This window comes from Lupinus angustifolius, chromosome LG19, assembly GCF_001865875.1.
Source record: "Lupinus angustifolius cultivar Tanjil chromosome LG19, LupAngTanjil_v1.0, whole genome shotgun sequence".
Taxonomy (NCBI): Eukaryota; Viridiplantae; Streptophyta; class Magnoliopsida; order Fabales; family Fabaceae; genus Lupinus; species Lupinus angustifolius.
Window position 1 is genome coordinate 11,218,056 of NC_032027.1, and position 19,088 is coordinate 11,237,143.

Consider the following 19,088-nt stretch of genomic DNA (forward strand, 5'->3'; position numbering starts at 1 on the left):
GTCAGAGTTTCTTGAATTGGTGCATTCCGATGTTTGTGGTCCATTGAAGGTAAAGTTATTTGGTGGTGCACTTTACTTTATTACTTTTATTTATGATTGTTCAATGAAGCTTTGGGTCTATGCTTTGAAGATAAAGGACCAAGTGCTGGAAAAGTTCAAACAATTCCATTTTTTGTAGAGAGACATTCTAACAAGAAGTTGAAATGCATTCGTACTGACAACGATGATGAATATTGTGGACCATTTGATATTTATTGTAAACAACAAGGTATTATACATGAAAAGACTCATCCTAAGACTCCTCAGCTTAATGGCTTAATGGAGAGGATGAACATGACTTTCATTGAAAGAGTTAGGTGTATGCTTTCTGAAGCAAAATTACCTAAACATTTATGGGGTGAGGCTTTATACATGACAATACATGTTATTAATCTTAGTCTTGTAGTTGCTTTAAATGATGATGTGCTAGGCAAGATTTGATTTGGCAAGAATGTTAGGTATGCTCATTTTTCAGTCATCAGTTGATAAACATTTGTGCATGTTCGAAATGATGAAAGGTCCAAGTTGGATGCAAAGACAAGACAATGCATCTTTATAGGTTATGGTGAAGATGAATTTGGTTACAAGTTGTATGATCCTGTTGAGAAAAATATTGTAAGAAGTGATGATATGAAGTTCGTAGAAGACCAAATCATTGAAGACATCGATAAGATGAAGAAGACTACACCCGAGCAAGATACTAGATTGTCTGATATTGATCTATTTTGGATGCCTCTACATGATTTGGATACAATTGATAATAATATTCATAATGGTGAGCAACATGATTATGTTGGTGATCAGTAGCTTGCAAATGAGTTAGATATTCCCATTGATATTGGTGAAGATGAACACGAGAAGATGTCACAAGATGAGAATCTTGGTGATGCTCTTGAACCACCCCAAGTTCAACTTTGAATGTCTAATAGGCAGAAGAAACCATATACCAGGTACCCTTCTTATGACTATGTTGTTGTGACAAATTGATGATGACCTGAATATTATCATAAGGCCATGGAGAATAAAGGAAAGAAGAAGTTGTTGGATGCAATGCAAGATAAAATGAAGTCATTGCATGATGAGCACACTTTTGATTTGATCAAATTGCCAAAAGGGAATAGGGTTTTCGAAAACGGGTGTATTTACAAGGTGAAGCAAGAAAGTAATTCTACATCTTCAAGACATAAAGCTAGATTGATGGTTAAAAGTTTCAGATAGAAAAATGGTGTTGATCTCAATGAGTTTGGCTGCTACTCTATCGTGGTGAAGATGTCATCCATTAGAATTGTATTGAGTTTGGTTGCTACTCTTGATTTGAAGGTAGAGCAAATGGATGTAAAAATTGCTTTCATTTATGGTGAATTGAAAGAAGATATTTCTATTAAACAACCTGATGGTTTTATTGTTGAAGGGAAACAAAACTATGTGTGTAGCATGAGAAATAGCCTATATGGTTTGAAGCAAGCTACACACATAGTCTTGTTTCCTTTCAACAAGAAGTTTGAGTCTGTTATGTGTGAGCAAGACTACAAGAAGACTACTTCTGATTATTGGGTCTTCATTAGAAAGTTTGTTGATGGTGATTTCATCATGATGTTATTGTATGTTGATGACATGCTTATTGTTGGGAAAAATATTTTCATGATTGACAGGGTAAAAAAGCAATTAGGCAAGTCATTTGCCATAAAAGACATGGAGGTTGCTAATCAGATTCATAGTATAAGAATCACGCGAGATAGACAAGAAAATAAATTTTGACTGTCACAGGAATAATATACTAAGAGAGTGTTAGAGAAGTTTCAGATGGGAAATGTTAATATGGTAAGCACTCCTATTGCTACTCATTTTAAGTTGAGTGCTAAATATAGTCCTTCAAATGAAGATGCAAAATTAGATATACAATGAGTTCCTATTGCATTTTCTGTGGGCAGTTTGATGTATGTAATGGTATGTACAAGACCATATATTGCACATGATGTTGGTACAGTTAGTATATTTCTGTCAAATCTAGGTAGAGAGCATTAGAATATTGTGAAATGAATTTTGAGGTATCTTTGTGGTACTACTAGTTTGAGGCTTTGTTTTGAAGGTGATAAACCTAATCTTATGGGCTATACTGATTCTAATATAGCTGGAGATATTGATTCTAGAAAGTCCACTTTAGGCTACTTGATTAAGTTTGAAGGGGGAGATGTGGCATGACTATCTAAGTTGCAAAAGTGTGTTATGCTATCCACTAATGAGACAGAGTTCATTGCAATTACAGAAGCATGCATGCAAGGAGTTGCTTTGGGTGAAGAAATTCTTGTAGGAGCTTGATTTTGTCCAAGACAAATACTTATTATTTTGTGATAGTCAAAGTGTAATTCATATTAAGAAGAATTCAACTTTTCATTCTAGGTTCAAACACATTGATGTGAGGTATCATTAGATACGTGATGCTTTGGATGCTAGGTTGTTGGAATTGGCTAAGGTTCATAAAGATGATAATGATGTTAGTATGATGACTAAGACTTTATCAATGTGGAAGTTTGAAACTTGTTATGATATCATCAGTTTGACAATTATCTCCACATAGTTGTGAGGGGGAGATTTGTTGGGTTTGGGATCCCTTCCTGTGTGGAGAAAGACCCAATTGGTTAAAACCCACATGTCCCACTTAATGTAGTGGGTTGAGGTCAGATGAGGGATGTGAGTGCAATCAATTTAGGTAAAAGGTGACAATAGAAAAGTGAGAGAGGAGTGGAAAGAACTCAACCTGTAGAAACTCATAGCAGTTGTGACAAATTCGCGACCACGTCTTCGTTCACCGTTGGATTAGGCTGAAATTTGGGAAGAAGGTTCATAGCTTCTGGTACTTCATTCTGAACAGTTGGATCAGTGAGAAGTCATGTGAGATGGTAGAAAATGAGCTATTACAACAACTATTTTCTGGTTTTCAGCAATTCTTTTGTTCTCGTTTTCAAGTTTGTTGCTCTGTTGTATGCCGTATAGTTAAGCATGTTTTGCATTATAATTTTGAGACACTTTTGTATTACTGTTTTGATCATAGTGAAGCTTGATTGACTATTTTGTGCCCATAATTTTTATTTCTCACATTGGAAAGGTTTTTCATGTTAAAAAATTTGGTATCTCTTTTGTGTTCTTAGTTACTGTCATTATTTGTTATTGCTCCTCATATATTCTAATAAGTTGGGAAATTATTATCCATAATATATACTTTATTATAAGTTTTATTGTTATTTGTTAAATTTTCCATCACTCCACACATCCTAGTCAAAAAATGGGTACCCCACAACTACCCTCCTTTTTATTCTTTTTAACATGTATTTGTTGGTTAGATGTGTCTTGAATTTCCTCCACTTCTTACGATCATACTTAATCCAATGCCCCTACATTCAAATGTGATCTACAAGAAGACAAAATAATGAAGTACTTGATGTATGACATTAATGAGATTAGATAAAAAAAGGACACAAACAAATGGAGGGAAAGTATAGATCGATATCATAAGATTATGCCCTATCTAATTCTCCGTGCTCTCTGATAATTTATTTATTAACAAGATTTTCAGTCAATTATGCTTATTTCATGGAGAATGTTGAATAGCTATAGATATATTAATAGATATTGAGATTACAATTACTTGCACATATAAAGCAGACTTAGGGTAAAACCAATCAAACTTTAAGTTTTTAAGAGAAGAGTTAACATTTTGATTCAATTATTTAAACTGTCATATATTTTTATTTTATCATAACAATGGAGAATACATTGCAAGACATCACTTCCAAGGGGAACAAACTTCTTTACCGTCGTCACCCCATGTACATAATTGATCTGATTCTACACTCCAATAGCAATTCTTTGCGCACCTTTGAGTATCAGTTCTAGAGTTAAAAACATTTGCCGAATGAAATTTGCCTTGCCACTTCAAGTCACAAAAAAATGAAGTTTTTCCAATTAATTTAGGATAAAATTCAAAGTCAAATTTGAATCCATAGGAGACATCATGGTAACCAAGGTCAATATCATCGGATTTACAATGAACATTGAGAGTTATATTGTTGCCCAAGAAATTCACGACGTGAACATGCCTTGTTGGTCGCGAGAATATGGATCCCTCACTAACAACTATAAGAGAAGTAAATAGTAAAAGTTGCAAGAATATGAAGATATGGATAATGGTTCCTTGTTCAACCTTCACCATTTTCCCAAAGTTGAAGAATTTTTGAAGTAAACCCAACTATATTATTCTTTTATAGAGAATGCGTAGATGGAAGATTAATGTATGAAGTGCCTATTTATAGAATGAATATATGACTGGAAGATAAAAAAAAGGACATGATTTCTCATCATATGAAAAAAGTTTAATATCAATTATAAAAGAAATTCACAAACAATGCATAAATATTAAATACTCCATAAATAATGTATTGATATTTTATTTACTTTAATTAATAAAATTAAAATGAGTAGCCACATTAATGACATTTTTTATTATAATATTTATTTCCTTCATTTTTATTATTTAGTAATTCCTTTAGTTATTGTTTAAAAATTACATTGTAGCTATGTAATTAATACTAAACAATCAATGATTTACTAATTAAACTTCATATCGGTAAAGTTAGAAATACATATATATTATACTAATATTAATGTTAAAAAATGATAAAGAATATAATAAATATTTTTATTTATATAATCAGTTAAAACAAAATGTGTCACTTGATGGTAAACCATATTTTAGAAATATAAATAAAAGTTAGAGTTGTGTGTTTGATCCTCCATACCCATATTTCGGTAAAATTAAATAATTTTCATTAAAAAAAATAATTTTAATTCAAATTGACCATATGACTAATATAATTCAATTGAAAACAAGTCAATATGACCAGTTTTGATCAGTTCAGTCGGATTTGATAAGTATAATTGCATGAACAGTATAATTGTTATACTATACTAATATGGAGACTGATTTACTAATTTTTCGACTAACTAATAGGTATTGTCGATTTTTTTTTGATGGTGCATTGTAGAATGAATATATAAAGAAAGATATGGTTACCTATCATCGTGTTATGAGTAAAAGTTTAATATATTTACTGTGTAAGCATTTTTTATATTTTGATTGCATCATATATTATTCATATCTTAACCATTATTTACTCTTAAATAAAATAAAAAAATATAAACGTTGAATTATATAGTAATTGTGTAAAAAACTTTATATGTTTTTTGGTATAACCAACTATATACTCATATCTTATAGGTAAGGAACTAGTTCATTCAAGTGTCATTTATAGAAATTGAATCCTTCACTTTTTTGTTTATCTAGGAATTCAATGTAACCTTACACAATTAGATCAACTTCTTCTTAATATAAAAGTAAAATAATTAATAAATAATGCATTGATATCTTATTTAATGCATTGATATTTTATTTAGTAATTCCTTTAGCTTTTGTTAATTACTTAAAGTTAGTTAGTTTGTTTGACTAGCTACATTCAAAGAATCACATTTGCATTAGGGTCCTCATTCACATAGTTTGTACTTGGTAGTGGTTAGTGAGGCACAAAATTTTAATTATTATTTTTCTTTATATATTTACAATATTTTAATTGATATTAAATTTTTGACATTTTAATTGCTAAGGATTCTTGATTCTGTCGTACCTTCATTCTTTCTTTTTTGTACTGTCAAGAGTATCCTCACATATTTTGGGTAAGAAATTAATTTTTTTCAGGGCGTATGACTGCCCTTCCAACAAGTATCACTTCGAAAAATTGAATTACTGACCTTTTGGTCATCTTGTGAATCTAGTGATACCTTCAGGTATCATGCTTTTATATCTAACTTCATTTTTATTGTTTTAATTCAACGATAAATTAGATTAGGATTTTTGTTCTTGGAAATTCAGGGTTATTTTTACAACTATGATGTCCTCTCTTTTTTTAATTTGAGTTTTACTTTACCTAATACAAATTCCTTTTCTCTATCTATATTCTTATCTCTATCCATATTTTTTTTTGGAAAAAATGTTAGTATATTTGTTATTGAGGAATGATTCATTTACTCCAAGAATAAGTTTTTTAAACTTACTCCTCATCCTAGTCATCAATTCTAGGGAAATCCAACATTTCCAATTAATGAGTAGATCTAAACCATTAGATGTCCATAAAATTGATGGCTAGGTTAAGGAGTAAATTTAAAAAAATTCACTCTTGGAGTAAGTGAATCCTCACTCTTAGTTATTTGTAGTGGTGAGATTAAAACTCTCAACCGCTTATCACTTCATTCCCTAAACTATGCACCCTAATTCTATAATTACCTTATCACCTCATGAGTGTCATCTTTATCATATTCATATCTATATTTATTTCTATGTTTATATCTATGTCTATATATATATATATATATATGAATAATTATCATATAAAAACTATGAGAACACTTATCATATAAAAATGGTTAGAACAATATGCATGAGCCTTACAACCAATCATAGTTGATTAGAGTGAAAAGTTAGTTATCAGTCACATAATAGTCAGGTGCATGTATCTTTTAATTGTGATTGTTAAAATTAGATCTAATGATTCATATTAATTGTTCTTATATCTCACAATAACACATTGTTCTCACTTGAGTCGTTCTATATATATATATATATATATATATCTAAATTGAGGAGAAATTCGTTTACACCGAAGTTAAGTTACACTAGTTATACTCAATTTCAGTCACTCATTTTCTTAAATCCAACATATCTCTCCTCATCATTCATTTAAAATTTATTTTTTTCTCTCTCATCATTTATCTCACTCACTCGTCTAGTTCGTTAGATTTATGAAAATGAATGGTTGAGATTGAATGTAACTAGTGTAACTTAATATGGATATAAACGGATCTCTCATCGTCTAAATTTATCTCTATCTTTATCCATATTTATGTCTCTACTTATTTATTTATATATATATATATATATATAATATATTTAATATATAATAAGTATTTTTTTCAGTTTTCACCAGTAGTAATAATTAAAAAGAACATTTCTATATATTAGGTATATCATATGAATAATAAGTAATTAGTTAGCAAAAAGATACCTTGCAATAATTAAATTCATAATGATTCATTTAAAGTAGAAATAACACATCTTTCTAACAATAATAGTCTAATAGTAATAATATTAAATATATTGGTAATTGATATTTACTTGGATGATAAATGTAGATAATAATAAACTAATTAATTCATATATTCTTTATAATCTTGTTTAAGGGATGTAATTTAGTCATAACTAACCTTTTATAAAAAAAATACAAATAAAATCTTTTCACTAATACAATATAATTATATTTCTCAATTAATATAAATATGTATGAAAAAATAACAATCACATGAAGGATGTGAGAAAAGTTCCGAGTAATTACTACAGGTTTGGTCTTAACTCAATTATTTCTAATGATGTTGAAATCAACTTCTATTTGCATGTCAATATGTTATGGATGGAGAAAAAGTACCAACAACAGATGACTCTTTGGTATGTTACTATTTGGACCATATGGTTGGTTAGGAACAAAATCATATTTGAGAACTCTCAGTTTCATCTTGATGAGGTAATGGATTTAATCTTTCTTGATTCTTGGAATCATCTCAATGCCCATTTTCCTAGTTTTAAATACTCTTTGGTGGATTGGGAGACGAACCCATTTTATTGCCATTTTCGATGTAATATCTAAATAAATATGTGGACAAGAGTACCACTTGTTCTCCTAATATGTTTTATCATTTTAATAAATTTTATTGCTGATAAAAAAATTACTTCTTTTCCTCAACTCATCCCTTGGAAGATCGTGTGCTTCACTGCTTATGCTCCCAAAATAAATAAGACACACCCCCACAAACAACATCTTTCTACTAAGAACTATATAGTCTCAATTCCCTATTTACTCATAGGGATACGTAGGAGCAAGATAAAATATTGTCAGTTACAAACATAAAAGATACGTTTTATCCTTTCTAAAAAAAAATATTCAAAAAAAAGTAAGATATATATAACTTTATCCATGCTATTAGAAAATGGTATCACCTAGAATGACCATACAAAATGCTAATACATTCATGTGTCCATAATACTCCCGAATTCGGATTTCAAGTCTAAGCAAAAATGTATTTTAAAATGGGTTTAAATAGAGTTTTTTACATTTTAAAATACAAAAAACGTAGTGGGGACTACAAATAAGTCGTTTAACTAATTTTCGACCCAAAACCAGAGTGCGTCATTATGCAATTCATGAAGTTCGTGTTAATATCAATCGAGTCCTTTAGATACTAATTTCCATTTGAATAGGATGCTCACTTAAACGCATATTGTACTTGTCTTCTAAATGTATTAAAAAAATCGTTGAAAAAATGTGGAGAAGCATTTCTGAAACCCTTAATAAAGTCTATAGTAAAAATGCTATGAAAGAAAAGGGAGGATGGGGGGAGGGGCATAAGTATTATAGCATCTCATTCAAAAATATATAATTGATAAAGTATGTTTATAATTTTGTACTTGTTCATGGTATTCTCTTTTCTACTAGGGAGATACCAAATCAATTAATTTACTTATTCTTTATAAATTTTATGGACTCGATTGAAATGTGATTCTTGTTAACTATCGTTGACTGGCATGATTGATGGTGACTTCTCTGCTATTTTCATATTCTTCAAATTCTAATAGGAAGGAGAATAAAAACATCATCCCAATTTACTTAAAGACATATTTCTTTCAAGTTTATCCATTAAACATGTCGAATGTCATCCCAAGAATACTGCATGATGTAAGCTTCCTTAGTTTGCCTAATTGAGGAGGGGTAATAGGAAGTAACCATATTTAGGATATTCATTTAATTTTTCCTAATCATTGCCCATAATAGCTAATGTAGGTAACTTCAAAATTTCGCTATCTTCATTATGTTCGTAAGTTGTATTATTAGGTTTTCAACCTGACATCGATCTGTTTTTACTATGTTACCCTACATGTTTCCGACATCACATTCTTTATTTTTGCCTTTTTTTGTGAACACCCTCTAGTGAAATAGATAGGTATAACTGATTTCATATGAAGCAGAAGACTTGTACTAAGAGTTATCATCATCTTCAAATTTTTATAATATGCTTAACCTGGAAAATATTATACCAAGAACCATATCAAAAGTTACCTCAATTTGAGAGGCTTCAACTTTTCCTTTGCATTTTTTATCTTCATTTTATCCATGAATCTATAAAAGTAAATACTAAATAGAAATATCATGCAAACCTGAAAGAGTAAATACTCATTTTAATCCGTCATGATTTTTGATCTTACTAGTTTGATCCTTCAAAAAATGGAAAACCCAAAATGGTCCCAAAACTTTCAAATGTGGGTCAAACATTTCCTGTTAGGGTCAAATTAATCCCTATCAAGTATTGAAAAACATACTAAATTGACTAATTTGATCCACATTTAAATTTTTTGGGACTACTTTGGATTTTTCAAAATTTGAGGGACCAAACTAGTAAAGTCGAAAAATATGAGGGACCAAACTAGTAAGATCAAAAAACATGAGGAACCAAACATATATTGAACAGATACATACATCAAGCTGCAAAATAGATTATGCTACAAAACAAATATATATATATTCAACTCCAAAATTACATTGTTGAATAAAACAAAATTCTCACATATATACCAGAACAAAACACTGATTACACCATAATAGCTTAATATACTAATTACATTGTTGTATATCTATGTGACTATATATTGAATTCCTATGCTACAACCTAATCTATACATTGAATTCCCTGTCATACTATTTAAAAGTAAGTACATATTTTGTCATATCTTCCCTAATCTGGGTAACTTGGTCTTCTGTGTATGACTCTGCATCAAACTGGACTGAAGTTGGCCACTGCCGAATAATCTCCATCATGTAGTTCAACACATAATAGACAATATCTTTGTAGTTGGTTTGGCAGGGGATCTACAATTATAATCAAGTAAGTATATAAGTATAACCTTGACTGAAATATGATTAATATATATATATATATATATATATATATATAATTGTTTGAGATGATTTGTGTCAATACAATTACATGAATCCATTAGTTAACACTAAATTACCTCACGAATGGTAATGTTTTGATGAATAGCCTTTGAGCAACTCTCGTTGACACTACATGGGAGATCGCCAGCTTGGCGCACCTCATCATCCTTCAGTTGAAGTAGATGTTCAAATTGACTATAGCATTTCATGATAAATTCCAATTATTTTTGGATCCGATCCAATTCAGATCGGGTAGCACGCTTCTTTTGGGTTACAAATGACTTCTTGGTCACCCCAAAACCTGCCCTCTAGACACAGCCTGAGTACTGACGCGGTCCTACAGCCTCATCAAGTATCTTGTGTTGACTATCCGAAGTATTTAGCTCTTCATTTTTTTAGGGAAACATGCACATCAAGAAAACACATAGTGTTAATTCATCGATCACATTAATAAATAAAATATGGAAATCATGTTTAACTAAATGATAAGAACTTACAACACGTTTTGTCACTTCTTAAACTTTTTCATTGTCAATTACGCCTTGCTTGTTCTTACGGGCATCCAGCCATAGAACATCAAGATTTACTTGTATGAACTCGAAGAAGTATCGGTTTGCTCAAGCTGCAAAAACATAACCATTAATAATGTAATTAATTATGGATACAAAACATAACTAATAATATACTTAAAATGTAACAATACTTACAATATTTTCTTCAACTCCTCTATACCCTGCTTGGGAAGCTCTGTATGGATACAAAGGTTTAGATGTCCTCTTGCGGTTTTCATTGCTTACTTTATGCAAAAACAAACAACAGTAACATCAACAATCATATATATATATATATATATACAAAAGCATAAGTACAAAGTTTATATACAAAAAAAAATATAATTTTAGAAAGAAAGACTCGTCTTGTGTGCGTAGAGTAGCAAAAGTCTTCCAATCCTCCTTTTGAATATGATTTACATATCTGGTTGGATTTGCCATCGACATCTCTAACAAGCTTTCCGACATCGGTTTAGAATTGTCGAAGAGCATGTTCAACCGATTTAAGGATGTAATCCTTGTACTCCTCACCAATATCAAAAGTTGACTAAAACACATAAATACAACACGTAAATCAGAACTGTGAAAACATTAAATACATGCATATATATATACGGTGCATGAAAACACATATACATTGCACTTTTACTGTATAACACGTAAATACGTATATAGTGCATGAAAGCACATATACATTGCATGAAAACATATATACATTGCATGAAAACACAAATATACAAAAATTTAAATGGAAAATTACTGTAATCTCATTCCAAAAATGCTCCTTCACGAGATTCAACCGAACATCAGTCTAAGAGTTGAATGCGATATGCACATTTTATCTAACCGTGACCACGATGAAGGTTACCAAAGTGTTGCCACCTTTCTTGTTTAATGATTGACCTTTTGTGTTCCATTCAACCAGCATCTTCACGTTCATACTTCTTGCACAAATCACCTTCTTCATGCAAGTCATTCCATGAGGAGGACGTTTGAAAAGAGTAGTAGGTACTGTTGCATCATCACCATTGTGAGAGTCATCATTGTGAGAAGCCATTGATGAAGATTTTGAAGTTGTATGAGGGTTTTTGAGTGTTTTGAGTGTTTGAAAGTTTAAAGGGTTTGAGAGTTTTTTATCGTAGAAGTTTTAAGGGTGTAGAGGTAAGTGTTTCAACTTCTGATATTTAAAACATCGTAACACATCAACATCACTTATTTAAGAATGTGTTGTTGATGAGTACTCATCAATAACGTTTTTTTAAGGTAGCGATGTTGCTGAGTACTCTATAACAATGCCAACTTTCACAAGCATTGTTGATGATATATTAACTAACAATGCAATCCTGAGATAAAACTGTTAAAGAGCCTTCAAATTAAAAAATCGACACAATTATCAATTAAAAAATACATATATTAAATAATGACATAGTATTAATAATAATTAATTAAATATGTAGAATATTTACGTAATTGTGATTTTTATTGACATTCAAATAATAACACGAATAATGGCATGCAAATAATGACATTAAAGTCAATATAATTTTTAATGACATTAATAAAAATATGTGATAATAATTTTAAAACTTGATCAACAACACTTGTTTAATGTGGCGCTATTGATATGTAATATTTAACATCGATTGTTTAATGAAGTGTTGTTGAATATATTCCAAATAACAGTGCACGCTTAAAAACCTACTGTTAAATATCACCCTTATAATACAATATTCATTCAACAACGCTTATAAACACATGTGTTGTGGAAGTGTTATCCGTGGATCCAATTTAATAGCCTATGCTTTAGTATGTGCTATTGTTTAGCTTCCGCCTTTTTTATTAACAGTGTTATTCTAGAATGCGGTGTTAAATATGTGTTGTTGTATATTAAATATGACGTAGTGTCAGCTCCCCATGTTTATAAGTGAATTAGGCTAGAATTATCATAAAAAAGCTTTGAATTCCACATATGGGACTCTAGAAGGCAATCTTAAACCCCTATATTTATTAGCCCCAAAGACTACATTAATGTCTCTCGCACAACACCAAGGGCCAACATGAACATTCATAAGACTTTGAATCTCAGTCCAAAGCTGTCATCTTTGAATATAATAAGTATATGCATACACTGCACACAGAAAAATGTTTTGATTCTCAATTGAGATAGAGTTAGATATTTGTTGAGTTGTGTTAGCTATCACATTAGAGACTAGATCCTTGTTGCACAACCCTTAAATACTAGGCATCATAGGACTTATATCATTCACCACAAATATCTTTAGATTTAACTAAGACCAAAACAAAGGATTTATATCCTCAAAGATTATCTTGGGCTCAGAAATGAAAACCATATTAAGCTTATTAGCTAAAGTAATATTTTTCAACACCAACCTTCTGTTAAGGTTGCCTATACCTTAACAATTCCAGTAGAGAACTATCATTGAGTAGTTTTGAGATAGCCACCTCTACGGGTATAGTGCATCCTCTCTTGAGTACCCTTCTTTTTTTGCCTATTCTTTTGAGACTGTGTTAAAACCATAGTGAATGAACCCTCTTCTTCCACTTCTTCATTTCTCCAAAGATTGCCAACAATTCGCATGTTCCTTGCAGCATTTGGTTTTTGGTTTCCTCTATAGGTTGAACTAGGAATGTATCATTTTCCATTTGAGGATTATTTGGGGATACAATTGCAAAAGTGTTTTCCATGCTTGTAACACTCAACTCCTCATTAGAGGATCTTGTTTGTGACTCATTTTGTAAGGTTAACCTGATTAAGATCTTCCATGTTTTCTATCTCTATGTTAATAAATAACTCATTTTCCTTCATAGGTTGAAACACCGTCTCCATTGGTTGAGTTTTCCTAGCAACTGGTTTGGAGATCTCCTCTGCCATTTCTTTCGTGGATGTTCTTCAACAGTTGGAAGTGTCTTACAGATTGACACCCAAAGCAAAACTCTGGAATATTTTCATATTCTATGGATATGAACAACGCGAATTCTTCCCTTTCAACTAAGATATGATCTAGCATAGAAGCTTTAAGGTTTATATCCACTATAACTTCATAAAAATGGCCAAATGATCTTTTATTAGTGGTCTCATATAATAATATTGGAGTTCCTATACCCCTGCTATTACGAAGATAATCATTAGGCTCCAATATTTTTGTGGAAGCCCCATTATTTTTACCCAACACTAAGAGTGTGACAACATCTACAAGTTTGGGTTAAAATTAGGTGTCCATAAAAATAGTCGAAGGAATCCAGGTTTGAGGTTCCAAGATCCTATGGCACACACTGATCTCATATCTTCCACTGTTGAGAAAAAAATCATAGAAGCTCTCCCCCTAAGGAAATCATATTCCATTTTCCAATCATGCTCCACAACGTAGTTAGTTTAGCTTTTAAGTCTGCAAATTTAATAGGAATATCTCCTTTAGAGAGAATAAGCATGTCATGGAAATGGTTCTTACATCTTTGAAGATCTGCTTTATAGTTAGCTTCTAGTATTTTTATGGCTATTACATCTCGCTTTAGGCAAGGTTGTGGAAGTTAAGAGATAGCAATGGCACATGCGTTATTCACTGCTTGAACAAAAGATTTCTTTGTTTGAGGTATAAGGACTTTTTGTGTGGTTACATCTTCAGATCTGCCTAGAAAAATCCAAAGGATAACTGGTTTCGTTGACATGATGATTTTTGTGATCCAAAAATGTTGGAGGTAAGCAAGCCCTAGCAGAGCTTCATTCCTTCCCTCACCTACTTCCCTACCCGAATGAGTATTTTAATCATTAATGAAAATTCAAATTTAAATATTTTTTGTTTTGGAACACGTAAAAATGTCATTTTGTGATAGATAATATCCAAACATTTTTTCTTAAAATAGTCTAAAAATTATGGTAATCCATTTGAGTGTTAATTTTTTCGACTCTAAGAAAACTCAAAAGGGGTTAAAAACCTTAATTTGGGCTCAACTTTCATAATAACTCTATGAAAGCATTGTTTTATATTTATTTGCAAAAAAATAAATTAAAAAAGTATTTTGGGCCAGACAAAATTAGGTGTTCACGCACTTATTAGTAGAACATTGTTAAATGTAAGGTGAAAGATAATCAACAACATTCGTTGAAGCAATCATTGTTAATTGTAATTGACAAATACACATTCAACAACATTTGCTGCAATGAGCATTGTCAAATGTATGCGTCAAAGATTCAACAACACTCTTTGAAGCAAGCGGTGTTGATTTGCATAAAACATCGCTCTTTCTAATGAGCGCTACTGAAACTCGTGTCTTTTCATGACATTGTATATTATTTTTAATCAAAAATTAAATGAATATTAACACATATTTCTATTATGAATAAATTAGATAGTTGATACATTTTCTAATCTCAAATTATATTTGTGAATTTTTAATAACAACTTTAAAAGATTTCTAGCACTAATATTAATAATCTAAAATTCTATTTAATTAATCTATTATATGAATGCATGAATGTCTAATTTATTTATCCAAAAAATAATAATCAACAACGCTCAATGAAGCAATCTCTGAATGTAAATCCGCCTATTACATTTATTAGGATTTGCTTTAACGAAAGATGTTAAATATCGTAGGCGAAAAAACATTCAATATTACTTGTTGTAATGAGTATTGTTGAATGTTAAAATCAAACACATTTAATGTACTCACTTTAATGAGTGTTGTTAAATGTCAAATATTAATAACACTCATTACAACGAGCATCGTTGAATGTTACAAATGTTTATTAAAACTCAAAACATCATTCACTCCCCTCTACATTCTTAAACTTGTATATGCAGAAAATTTCATATACTAAGAAAACCTAATACACTTAGAAAACTCTTTATTCACTTAGAAAACTTCAACAATGGATTGTCATAATGGTGATGATGCAACCCTACAAAGTCAAAAATGTACTTCACGTGGATTGACAGTTATGAAGAATTTCATTCGTGCTAGGAGTAAAAATATCAAGTTACCGGTTAAATGAAACATAAAAGGTCAACCATTAAATATGAATGGTGACAATACATTGGTAAGCTACACTAGAGTTATCGTTAGAAAGAATATGACGATATCAATCAGCTCTTGAAATGATAAGATATTGGATAGCTTGAAGAATATCATTTGGAATGATATAACGGTAAGTCTATTTATGTATGTATAGATGTTTTTACTGAGTTTATTGCAATGATCTTTTTCAGTTTTCATGCATTGAAAACTGTTAAGAACCGTGAAATTAAATTATTATGAACCATGAAATTAAGACCAGGTATTTAATTAAGATAATTAAGTTCTTATCAATTTTTTCCCATGGAAAGTAAATTGACAGAAGAAAAGTATTGGAACTTCACAAAGGAGTGAAGAAAAGGACCAATGTACAGACTGGCATTGCATGAGTAGTATATGAATCCTCCTCCTATGGGCAGAGTCAAGATAAATTCAAAATAAAAAATAAAAATAAAAACACCATATAACTAAACACTCTTAAATTTCAAAATAAAAATTATCAACAAACATTATTTTATACATCCAAAAAAATGTATTATTTTACTATGTTTAATCTCACTATATTTTTAAGATTAATTAAGCCTATGATCCTTGTAAAGATTATATCTGTGGGTTTAATCCCTACTTTAATTTTGTTCCTTTTGTATGTAAAGATACAAAATAGAATGCTTTTAAACTATGATGAAAGACTAAAAACACAATTTTTATGTATTTTTAAATAGAAAATCAATAAATTTGAATAAGATTAAACCAAAACATCATCATTTTTATATGAAGCAAAAAATTATTGAAGCAATATTTATTTCATGTATACTACGATGGAAAGTGATGTACTCCATAATGAATAAATAAAAATTCCTTTGGTGAGAAAAGAAAGTATGGTGCAAGGTGATAGGCTGATATAGCAGTAAAAGAAAATGTAATGGCTACTCTATGAGACTATGAGCCTTCCCAAGAGGTAAAGATCTGTATATTGGTGTGAATATATTATGTTTCTAATGAAGGCAGAATGTTATATATTGTGATTCTAATCAATGATACCATATTGTCCTTTACAAATATGCACATGGAGTTCTATCTCTCTATCACTACAACATTCATGAACATAAGCAGCATCCTTCAGATAAAGAAAATATTCATACAATAGAAGTGGATTGTTCCAATGATAAATTAAATTTACAAACAATGTAACTCTATCCAATATAAGCACAAAACTTTCACCTCTCTGAATTGTGAAAGATGGACAGCAAAAGAACACACCACCAACTTAATCAAAAGTGTATTTTGATCCTGTAGGTCAACCATAAGCAACAACTTATCAATTAGACTAGTCAATTGTTAGTGCTTAAACAAACACAATTTTATTGCATATGATAATCATTTATTATTTTCACTCTAATTCTTATATCCTGTACTTGTATATTGTGGTTACCAAATTACCTAAAATTTATTATTTTCCTTGGTTGCATGCCTAATAAAAACTAAGTTTTGTCCTCCCATTTTATATTTATTATTGAAGAATGGCATATATTATTAGGATTAGAATAGAAGTGATGATGGGAAGTGTTATGTACCATTTAAGGGTAGTAAGTGTGCATTTAGGAGTGTCTCCAGCTTCAAGTTGCTTCAAAGATTTGTCTCCACAAACAACACTTACACCAATCTTCCATGACTTCCAACCACTCAACCCAACACCACTTTTTGTTCTAATATTCACAACCGGAACTATCTCTTTTCCTCCCACCTTCTTCCCCAACCTCTCATTCAATGCTATATCCTTAATCTTTGTACCTGCATTCAACTCCTTCATCTCCTTCTCCTTCACCTCAAAACCTGATATATATATATATATATATGTATTCAATAATAATGTTACATACAAATAAGACTTGCATAGACACAATCATATCTAATCTACATGTTGTTGATATAACATGAAACCAAACTGAAACAACTAATGCCATTTCAGAAAAACACAAGACTATTATATCTATACCTGGCACTGTTGTAGTCCCTAAATCAAGATCACCATTTTCTGCTGTAACATCAACCTTAGTTTCATCAAACAACCACCCCATTTTCCCGCTCTTGTTCTTCACCTCCACCTTTGCTATGGTTTCAGCATTGAGGTAAACACCATCTGGCTTTTGTGTCACGTTAATATTGTTCAAACGAAAAGAAGAAACATTAAACTCTGGTAATTTAGGGTCATAGACAATGTATATCATGCCAGCAGCGATGGCAATGGCACAGATGAGGACAAAGATGATGATAAAGATGACACAACAACATATGCAACAGCAACCACAATGACGCTTCTTTTTTGGGCGGAGGGTTGGTGGGAGCACCGGTTTACGCGACGGCGTTGATTCTTTGAAGGGGGATTTGTAACCAGGTGGTTTTTGTAGCATTGGTGTTGTTGTTGGGTCTGGTGATGGTGTTGGTGCTGATATTGGCGATGTCATTATAATTGTGTTATTTATATTACTTAATTCATTTACTCAAACTTCTTTAAGAATGTTGATCTTGTAGTAATATGTTTTAGAATATGAATGCAAAAATGTATGTATTTGATGAGATTGATGGTTGAAATGGAATTGAAGGGGATGGAAATGAGAAACAATATATATCAATTATGTGATACTATGGAAAATAAATAGAAGTAGTTATAGAATATGAATGTTATTTGTTAAATTGTTGTTGAAATTGAAGAGGGGCATTAGTAGGTAGGGGTTAGATCTAATAGATGTATGAGAAGAGAAGAGATAAGATAATGGAATGGAATAGAATAGGGGATTGTTAGAGGTAAGAGGAGGTTGGACAAAATTATAAACAAGGGTTTAGGGAAATGTATGGAAAGCTAAAGAAAGACATGGAGAAATATGAGGCAGGAAATGAGCAAATAAGAGATTTATGTGCATCTATTCTTAATTCACATCACAATAAACCCTTTAAAGCCATATTACAACATCAAATTTATCTTCCACTAAATCTAAAAACACTCATTTTAAAATGATAAATTTCCCCTTTTATTTTAGGATGTTCAACCTTATAAAATTTTAAAATATATAAAACAAAAGTGAATTGGTCATTTCTAGGATATTTCTTGTTTTTTAAATGAGGAGCTAGTTCCCTTAAAGGTGCAATTGTCTCATTCAACAATTGCTGATCCCATTGATTGAAAATCGATCACCTTGAGATATAGTTTTGTTATCACAAGTAAGAATAAAACATTATATTGTTCCTAATAGATATACATTAAGTTGTTGTTTAAAAAAATGGTTATGAAACAAGTGCCTAAATGATAAAATGAGCATTATGAAGTGTTAATTTTAAGTCTCTATAAGAACCAATGTAGTGGTTATTCTAATAT

At 30.7% G+C, this 19,088-nt stretch overlaps 1 protein-coding gene across 2 annotated transcripts; it reads right to left on the reverse strand.

The window, feature by feature from the left end:
* On the reverse strand, positions 940-18,364 carry LOC109334691. Of its 2 annotated transcripts, XM_019570585.1 has the most exons (4): positions 17,712-18,364; positions 17,290-17,548; positions 16,983-17,005; positions 940-951 (listed from the first exon to the last, which is right to left on the reverse strand). In XM_019570585.1, the coding sequence occupies exons 1-3, from the start codon at positions 18,178-18,180 to the stop codon at positions 16,987-16,989; spliced, it is 747 nt and encodes a 248-aa protein (XP_019426130.1). In that variant the 5' UTR covers positions 18,181-18,364; the 3' UTR covers positions 940-951; positions 16,983-16,986. The 2 variants fall into 2 exon arrangements, with proteins under 2 accessions (XP_019426130.1, XP_019426129.1); XM_019570584.1 differs by lacking the exon at positions 940-951 and having other exon boundaries at positions 16,910-17,005.